This window comes from Morone saxatilis, unplaced genomic scaffold (genome assembly GCF_004916995.1).
Source record: "Morone saxatilis isolate NCDOM2014 unplaced genomic scaffold, NCSU_SB_2.0 Contig0, whole genome shotgun sequence".
NCBI lineage: Eukaryota > Metazoa > Chordata > Actinopteri > Moronidae > Morone > Morone saxatilis.
In genome coordinates, this window is record NW_023339650.1 from 19,268,550 (window position 1) to 19,278,536 (window position 9,987).

The 9,987-nt window shown below is 41.6% G+C and overlaps 2 protein-coding genes across 2 annotated transcripts in view; one reads left to right on the forward strand and one right to left on the reverse strand.

Annotated features, from left to right (window-relative positions):
- The window catches only part of LOC118337505 (tumor necrosis factor ligand superfamily member 10-like), a gene marked incomplete at its 5' end in the record, with an annotated part of 9,755 nt that extends 3,351 nt beyond the window's left edge, over window positions 1-6,404 (forward strand). The window contains 4 exon segments of the mRNA XM_035674624.1: window positions 912-957; window positions 1,601-1,717; window positions 1,811-2,055; window positions 3,609-6,404. Coding sequence (XP_035530517.1) covers window positions 912-957; window positions 1,601-1,717; window positions 1,811-2,055; window positions 3,609-3,818 — 618 coding nt within the window.
- A 672-nt stretch (window positions 6,405-7,076) lies between these two features.
- Window positions 7,077-9,987, reverse strand: LOC118337432 (E3 ubiquitin-protein ligase MSL2-like; the record flags this gene model as incomplete). Its single annotated transcript, XM_035674500.1, is given in 2 exon segments — window positions 7,077-9,016; window positions 9,847-9,987. Coding segments are annotated over 2 exon segments (441 nt in total), but the record flags the coding sequence as incomplete, so codon positions are not given.

Genomic DNA, 9,987 nt, shown 5'->3' on the forward strand with positions numbered 1-9,987 from the left:
TATCTACAGAGGGAGTGAGTCCTCCATGTTTGGACAAACCAAACACTTGCACCGTACTTGCACGTTTAGAACAAGCTGCCCTTAATACCATGCAGGTCTTATTTTGCAGTCCCCCTCTAAACAAAGTCGAATTTTGGTTCCCGCTGACTGAATGCCGGAGAATCCGTCTCTAGTTTGGAGTGATTTTCTTTCACCTTCACTCTCAGTTGTTACTGAAGCTCTAAAAACATTTTTAATGTGGGAATCATTAACCTTTGCAACCTCTACTGGCAACAGTAAGAAATGCAGCACTCGTTCTACACAAGTTATTTATTATAATGAATATATAATATTATGGAAAACATTTTCTCTCCTGTCTAATACTTTCAGAATGCCTCTCTCTCTCTTTTTTTCACCATGTTGTTCCAATTTCTTTTTTTACATTTCTGGAAACAAACTAAAGGGAAATAAATAGTCCAGAGTCCACTACAGCTTAGAAAATCGTTTTCATCAGTTTGGCAGAAGTTGGGTCTTTTTGAGCCAATTCATTGTGTAAAAGAACGTAAAACACGAGGAATGGGGGGAGAGGGGTCGATTACCAGAGAAGGATCTGTTACCAACCTGAACATGAAGGCTCCTTTTTATTTAGCGGAGCAAACTTCTTGATCCTCGGGTCAGCACAATTTCAGGGTTAAAGTCGAACAAAAGGCTGCTGGGTTGATCTGAGGAATGAGCCGGTGGCAGATAAAGTGTTTACTGCATTCAAAAGTTAGTGGTTAGTTGTATCTTTTGGTTTTTTTTTTGCTATTGTTTCGAGGCTCAAGGCTTTAATGTGTCTTTATCAAGGTATCATGGGGCTGTTGTCATTAGTAATGCATTACAAATACATTCATGCATTCTTTAATAACTGATTTCCGCTGTTTATCCTGCAGTCTCTGTCTCAGCGCTACCAGAGGCAGATTTCATCGGCAGTGAGAGGTAAGAATACCGCAGATTACACTGACCTACGACCTCCTGTATGTTTTAAGATGACCTGCAGGAGTACGACGTTGTTGCAGCATCATATTGGTGCAGATAAAAGTTAAATAAACTATTTTACTTGCCACTAGATGTCGCACTAGAGCACCAAAGGCCTAAACAACATGCGCTATGGCCGACCAGACTCCATTGACAAAACCAGGGATTTTAATCTGAAAGATAATTGTAATTCAGATTGGACAGACAAAATAAAACTCACCAATGCTGGTTTGGTCAAAATAAACCCTTAAATCACAGACTGAGATGAGAAAATGTATATAAAAGGTTATAAAGACACTGTTAGCTAATACAGCAATGCAGACGTCAAAGTATTGTACGTCCACTAAAAGTTGTTTTGGCCACCGACAGGCTCAGATTGGTATTATAAGTGTCTGAGAACATTATTCCTACAGAGTTAGACCTTTTTGTTTAACCAGAAACAGCTGTAATATCGCTCTCTATCTTTACATAGCAAGTGTTTGCTGTTATATTAATGTTCTAAATCTCATATATATATAATCTTCAAATTTCCTTCAAAAACTTGTGAAACTTGGTTTTGTTAACGTGTGTGTGTGTTGTCTCTCCCTTTTCCCCCCCGTGTTAGATGAAGTATCTCGGGTGCTGCCCTCGCTTGTGATGGTAGACAGGGCTTCACCTCGCCCCAAAGTGGCAGCCCATGTCACCGGCAGCTTCGTGCCCAAACTGGAGCGAGAGGGAGGAGGTGAGTCCTGCAGAACCCAGGCTGCAGTTGATCCTTATTGATTGATTATTAGGAGCTTTTCTGATTGTGGTCTCGTTTGTTTGTTCTCCACAGCTCCGGTTGCTGCTGGCCGCCGGGTTCACGGACAGAAGATCTCGTGGTGGGAGGGGCAGAAGGGGCTGGCCTTCCTCCAGGACGTCCAGCTGGTGGACGGAGAGCTGGTGGTGCCACAGCCCGGCCTCTACTACGTCTACGCCCAGACCTACTTCAGACACACCCACTCCCTGGAGGACGAGGGCGAGGACGGCGAGGAGGCGGAGGACAGGGGGAGACCCCTGCTGCAGTACGTCTATAAAAAGGTGAGGGTCGCCATCATGTTGTCGTTAGCCGAGGCGGAGCTCATTTTCAGCTGTTTGGTACTGGAAGTATCTCCCAAACTTCTGTCCTGACAAAGACATGAAGAGGTTTTTGTTTCAGGTTAGAAAAACAGCTTTGTATAAAACTAGTAATTATTTTCATTATGGATGAATCTGTTTATTGTTTCTTCCATTAATCGATTGATTGTTTGGTTTTAGTGAGAAACGTCATCACAATCAATGCTTGTTTTATCCAACCAACCAGCCCAAACTTGGATTTAATGATTCAAAATAAACTGAAAGAATTAAAAGGAAATTAATCACATTTGAGAACATGAAACAATGATTAAAATGAGTTATTAGTTTTCTGAAAGTTGACTAATTGATTATTTGACTGATTGTTTCAGCTGTTCTTGTATAAACTGTTTTATAACAAACATATATTATAAGCTCTTCATGTGTCAGATAAATGAAGTCACTTTTCCTCTGCATTAATGAGAGCGTAGTTAAGTGTTAAAAACAACTTTATTAGATTTTCTAAGTCTGATTTTAACATCCAGGTGCTTATTTTGCAACTACTATAATCACACATATTTTTGGGATTTGCCAGCATTGAACCAGGAACGTTGTGCATCTTAACTGCTCGGACACAAGGACTCGTGTGCAAATGTGATTTAAATCTCATGGTTTTTGTTGCCCTGAAGCACTCGCAGACTGATGAATCAGAGCAGACGACTGACTTCGGATGGTGGACTCACTCCTCTAAGTCTGACTAATCACATCTTATGACTAACGTGTGTGTTGCATCACAACACGGCACACATCCAATAACAGTAACGCTTTCTGCTTTGTCAGATAAAACTTAGATTCAGCTGTTTTGAATCTTTGCTAACCCTTTTATCTTTCTTAATAATGTAATAAAACTCTTATCCAGGAAAACAACATGAGAAATGTGTTATTAACGTGAGTTATATGAGATAAACATCGGTTAGACTGAAAGGATAAGTTCAAACATCAATGTGGCTCATTGTAAAGATCAATACTGAAGGATTCTTAATTATTTAAAGGTAAATTCAGACATTTTTGACCATAAAATTATGTGATTTTGATCAAAGATGTTTTGTTGGGTTTGTGTATTAAAGGACATTCATCGTGCATTTTAAATATTTTCTTTACATTTGGATCACAGATGTGTGTCTAAACTAAAATGTTATTGTATATTTATATTGGGCCACAAGAGCAGTGCGAAGTGTTTGTGAAGAATGTTTCTGTTACTCAAAAACCATCTTGCCAGATTTCAAGATACTATGTGTCTGAACAGGGTGGTTTTAAACCAATCAGCGACCTTCGAGGAACCACTACGAACCATCTTGTGCAGTCAGGTTGAGATTTTTGTTGTAGTTTTTAATATAAATGATGCCAACTAGCTCTCCAGTAGTTACTCATAAACCAGCTGATCAATGACAGATGTTAGCTGGTGTCAATACGACCTGAACGCGGTTCATCCGACCCGCCGTCCTCTATCCCATCTCACTCACCTCTGCCTCTCCCGCCAGGTGAGCTCCTACGCGGTTCCCATCCTGCTGATGAAGACGAGCCGAACCTCCTGCTGGTCCCGGGGATCCCAGTTCTCCCTGCACTCCGCCCACCAGGGGGGGCTGTTCCCGCTCGGCAGCGGCGACCGCCTGTTTGTCACCGTGACCAACGCCTCCGCTGTGGACATGGACGAGAAAAGCAGCTTCTTTGGGGCGTTCCTCATCAGCTAGACTCGAGATCGCAGGTTGATCTGGGGGAAACCAACCAGACGCCATCACGTTGTTTTTAATGTTTGTGATGAATCAGTCTGAGGAAAACATCAAACCGTTGCAGCCGCGAGAGACTGAATGAACCCAGAGACTGAAAAACTGCAGCAGCAACTCGTCGGGACAATCTGTCTCTTTATTAAGGATCACAAACTAAAAAGAATGTGACAACACTGGTTTTGTGATTGATTGACTGATTTGATCCGTGTGTGTGTCAGAGAGAGCCAATCAAACTCTGTGACTCTACAGACATTACAATTTGTACAAACGTGTCTTTGAGGCAGAATCATGAGTATTTAGCTTTTTAAAAGTAAATTAAAGTGTTGAGCAACAGATTTTCTAAACTAACCCTTCCTAAGTCCCGCCCCCTTTTTTGCTCTGTCCTCCAATAACAGTCTAGATATGACTATATCTGTCTTTTTTTAACTATCTTTACATTTTGGTTGTGTTAGCATAGCTTTTGAGCTGCATTCTCCTCACCTGTCACTAGGATTTTTGTCTTTTTTCTCTATAAATCTTTAAAAAAAGTTTTTAAAGACAAGCGCACAAAACCAAAAAGTGTAATAAAGTGGTAGCTCACGACTAATCTGGTTATAATCTGCCATTTGAAAGTATTTTCAAATGTGTAAAGTTGGCTTGTACCTGGACTCACAAACTCACCTTTAACAGCCACAAGGGGGCGGTGTTTTTGACATCGCAAGCTTAGATATACACGTGCCGACCCGGCGCCACCTGTAGGAAAGCAAATGTTGTAGCAGTTTAGACCTTTTTTTTTATAACTAATGCTGGAGGATTTGTTCTTTACTGAGAAAAAACTGGGCTCTGAGAATTGTTTGTATTAGTGATAATCCAGCCACATAAATGTTAGGTGGATGTTTGTGTAAAGATGTAAATATTGTGTTATATTTTGTGTTTTTATTTTTCTAATAAGCCTGTAAATTCTGGGTCTGGGAGCTCTCCATGAATCTGCTCTTCATTTCCCCTCAGCGAGCTGTCGAACATGCACGAACCCAGACAGTCAGGGGAGTGGTTGCCCGAGGTGTAACATCACCACCTCTTCCTCCATGAGTTTTACAGTAGATTTAAAAAACACTGCTCCTCACTGGGCCGTGTTTTTGTTGGCAGTCTCTCTCTCTTTCTGCTGTCAGTCTTCCAGCGTGTTGGCCCGTCCCTCGCAACCGTTCTCCAAATGGTGCATTAAATGCTCCCCGACGGTTGGTATTCTCGGGCATTCATGTCACGTTGGATTAAATGCAGATGTGACATGCAGACTTTGGAGGAGGATCATTCGTGTGGGATTATTTTTCTAAAGCTCGTCTGGCTTCCATGTGATTGTGGCGAACACTGCAACAAAATCTACTAATGTTCAAGGACGCATAAACCAAAATTACCGGTTACATTTGACCGAAAGAGAGTTGGATGAATCAGTGATTGTAACAGATTGCGCTTGGAGATTTAGATAATTGTTGTATGATAAAAGGAATCTTAACTCAAGGTCTACTGTCTAGGTTTCTCTTGGGAGAGTTACGGTATAAGATGTCATATACAACAGATTCACACGGTTCCTTATACATTAAATTCAAGGGCTTTTTAAGAGAGTTAAAAGAGTTTCCAGGCCCAGTTCCCTCTAATTCAAGGACCCAACAGGGCACAGTTTGAGACACAGATCAAGGTTAATTACTGAGAGAAACTAATAATTTGAAATGAGGGGCTGATTTTGGGGGACTGTTGCAGCCTAAAATGTCCAATTTCACTGCAGTTTCTCAATAAAATTGCAATGAAATTGTGTGAGAAAGTTAAAATTGTACAAAGTTGTGCAACTTCTTCCAGAAAGAATCAAATCAATAGTCATTTGGTGAAGTGTGGCTCAACTTTTTTGCGTGGGAGGGCTACTATGATTGGTGAAACTCACAGGGAACTACAATGATTTGTCAAATTTAAGTCGGTTTTCCCCTCAAATTCACAAACTTTGAAGGATTTCAAGGATCTGCGGACACCGTGGGTTTATGTAACTGAATGGCTGATGAAGGTCGTGAGTCGAAAGCTCCAGCACAAATCTTAAAAGGGTTAAATTGACTAAATCACCCAGTATCAGCATCCAAACATTGTATTTTCCAACATGACATGAATGCAGCGTTCACTGTAGCACTTCTGTAAATATCACTTCTACTTTTTCTCTTTAATTTCTTGTTTTTGCCACTAAAGTATATCTTCTTTACATGATTTTGTTTTGGTGTTGGTAATCCACAAAGATAACAGTGGGAAGGGTATACTCCAGGAACAAACACGATGTCTCGAATGGATTGTGGAGGTTTAACAGTAACCTGGGACACGGATGTAAATGCAGCCAGTACCTTATGTTCAACCTCCACCTGGAGTCAGTCTTCTGCTGGACCTCGAACACCTGAAAAGCATCAAACAGTGAACACCTGTACACCAATCAGCTGGCAGACCATCAAACACGAAATAGACCAAAACTAAATGTGAATGTAAATAATGAGGAGTTTTTTTTGTCTGTAAATATGTAAAATAAAGACACTGTAAGAGGAACTTGTGATATATTTGATGGTGTTTGGTTGTAGCACAGTTTCAGTACATGTTTTATGTCTGGGGTTGTTTCTGGTTCTTGTATACGGTTGATTGATCAGCCAATTTACCATCAATCTGAAACAAACCACACGTTACCAGCATCCTTTTAAAACTGCTTTTACAAATGAAAGCATTATTAATAGTGAATATTAGGATGGTGGAATTAAAGTTCAATGTTTGGTATTTACTGTATGATGATTTATATTCATCTAGCACTCAGTATTTTGTGAAAGCTATTTTAAAAAGATGATGGTTTGGATAAAGTTTTGCACATTCAGTGATCGATCAATCACTGGCATAAAAGGAAAGCAGACACAACCTCAGACACCCTGATAAAGGCAATAAAAACATTTGGGGAATTGAAACTAACACTAAGGAGAGATTAAAGCAGCTTATTGAAATATATAAATATAAAACACAAAATGATCTGGATCAGAGTCTTGATCTGATCCATTCTGGGTCTGCAAAGCTTTGACTTTAAATTAAATCACAACTTTAGTTTGTGCAAGTCACTAAAGCCACCTGTACAGATGGAGCAGACTCTGCTGGACATTAACAGGGGTGTTCTGCCCCCTGCTGGTGCTCATTAAATACAGCAAGAGGGACACAAATAATAATCACACAACACTTTAGTAAGTTTTTGATTTTCTTTCTTTTTTGTGGAAATATGTTACAGTTATATTACAGGTATTTAAATGCCCAGAGGGAGAACAAAAAAAGAAAAACTGTTTGGAGACACCAGAATCTAACACTAAGAAGGAGACAGCAACTTAACTGAGACAGAAAAAGTCCAGACTTGATCGACAGACAGAGAGAGGGCAGAACTGACGCCCAACACGTGATGTTAGGAGACGTCCAATAAATACTGCAAAATGATGTTAACGCAACTTTTTAAAAAAACAAAACAAGAACAAAAGACAAAAAAGGAAAACAGGTGTGCTCTCCTTCTCGAGTCCTTTGTGGTATTTTAGCAGCATGTGTGTAGCTTCCAGAAACCAAAAAAAACTCGCGAATAACAACGTGCACAGCCTGCAATCAACCAGAGTTTTTAAAACACAAGTAACAGAAGAAAACATGGTGGTTTTTAAGCTGCGCGTGACCAGTGAGAGAAAGTGGGAAAAGTGCTTTTAATACAAGAACACACAAATGATTAAACAGGTTAACTTAACCTCGACGTATCAAACAGCAAAACCAGGGATCGAAGTTTTATCTCCCACCAGCCACAACGGTTGGTTGACTCTAAAACTCACCATTGAACCAGTTTTATTCATGTTTTTCTTTTTAAGTACACATTAACATCTTAAGAATACTGTTTGGGTGCCTGACGTCAGCTCACAGAGGATAAACATTGAACAGACATAAATTAACATGTACATTTGGCTGGTGGTGTTAGATTCACATCCCGGTTGTTGCAGTGAAAGATATCAAACATTGGATTATTAGAAATGTTTTAACCTCTAGCAGTTTATGTTCAGTTGTTTTTCTCTTTCAGGGGTCTTTGATAGTCAACTACTCAACTCTTTATTCTTTAGTTCTAGTGGTCTAAGCAGAGCTTACAAAATACAATCTAAGCGTTTACCTGTGTGAAAATATTCTGGTTGAATGCAGGTCTGCCCCTGCGCCGGCTTCCATTGGTTTTTCATGTAACTTATAAAATATATCATAAAATGTCTTCTTAAATGGAAACTGATACGTCCATGTACAAAAAGTTCTTTCTTTTTATATAAATTACACCAGTCTCTGATGATGATGATGATGATGATGATGATGTCTCCGTTCCTGCTAATAAAGGTTCATCTCCAAACCAAACCTTTCCCCTCACACATACACACTCACATGCACGCACACACACATACAAACACGCGCGCGCACACACACACACAGAGGCGTGTGACCGCGGTCGACGCTCTCCCGACGTAGCTACACGACATGCTCTACACATTACCCATAGTAGAGAAGAAAACGACAAACAGAAACTCTAACCCCACTGAAATGAACTCTCTGCACATACAGTAACGCTACACCTCTTCCTCCTTCCTTCCTTCTCTTCCTCACTGCATCTGTATGCGAGACCACAAGCATGGTGCAGTTTCGGGCGATGGACGGAGGGCGACTCCTCAGCTTCAGCTGGTGACCCTCACTATCGCCTGTCACTGTAGCTGCCTTGTTCTGGCTCCGCCACCGCCGCTCCCTGGCACGCCCAGATGGATAACGCCCAGCTGGCGGTGCGGGGAATGTGCGTAACGACCGACCGGAGGAGGGGGGCGGGTACCTCAGCAGTCAAACCGCATGTCCAGTGAATCGTCAAAGCCCCTGTTGTCGTGTCCCGCCCCCGACAAGAAGGTGGCCGTTACGGGAGCCCCTGTCGCCGTGGTGACGTTGAGGAGGGTGTTGCCGGGGGAGCTGGTGGCCGGGCTACGGAGGGCCGCCGCGGTGATACTGGTGAGGTTGATGCCCAGCGTGAGACGAGTCTGTTCCAGAGCTTTCTCTGGCACGGCGAACGCCTCCAGCTTCTTCTCCCCGTTGGCCATGTAGGAGTTCTGGCAGCCGCGGCAGATACAGTCCAGACACGCCTGAAGAGAATCAGAAACAATAACAACGTGATCCAATAAATAATGACAACAACAGGTCACCCAGACTGCCCCCTGACACCAAGGATAAACAGATTGTTTCATAGGTCGACAATGAACCGTCGACCTCCACAGGACCAATAAAACTGCAAAGCAACGTCATTTATCTTTAAGAAGTCAGTAAAAAAACTGACTTCCACTTTTATGAATAATTAAAAACAGTCCTTAACATTAGCTTTATTAATGGTGTCACTTTGGTGACACATTTACTCTCAGTTTACTTCGAGCAGTGTCAATTTATTGTCACTGGAACAAACTGCCTTTGATTTTTAATGAATTATAGAAAACAAAACTAAACTAAATTGCAGCCAATTTTCCACTTTCTCCTGCAATCTAATTACATAAAACATCACAACAAGCATCACTATTTATTTTATTTTTTAGAAAAGTTTCAGTGAAATCCTGGAGAGTGGGATGTGGGAGGTTTCCATGAAAGCAACCTGTGGTTATGTGCTTTTAAAAGGTTTGCTAACCGCTGCTGCAGAGTAACTTTCCTAACAGCCGAAGCTCTTTATGACTGTGTCAACAATATTTCAACTCCATGCAGGACTCCCAAAGAAGCAAATTAGTCATAAAACTACAGTACAAATCAATCAGTCGAATGTAATGAGCCCCCAGGTGGAAATTCACTTTGTTGACACATGTTGTGAGTTATTTAGGTTGATATATTTCCAAACATTAGCACTCTGTCGGTGTGTGTGTGTGTGTTTTGGGGGGGGGGGGTTTGTGTTGTAATTAAAGAGGACTGGGAAGAGCGTCAGCGTTCTTCTCACCTTGCGGTTGGAGTAGCAGGGGCAGCGCTGCCCCCTACAGGTCAGCACCGAGGGGTTCTGTGTGGCTCGGCCGCACTTGCAGCCCTTCTTCTCCACGGGCTTCTTGTACAGGGGCTTCGAGGGGCTGGGGGGGTGTGTCAG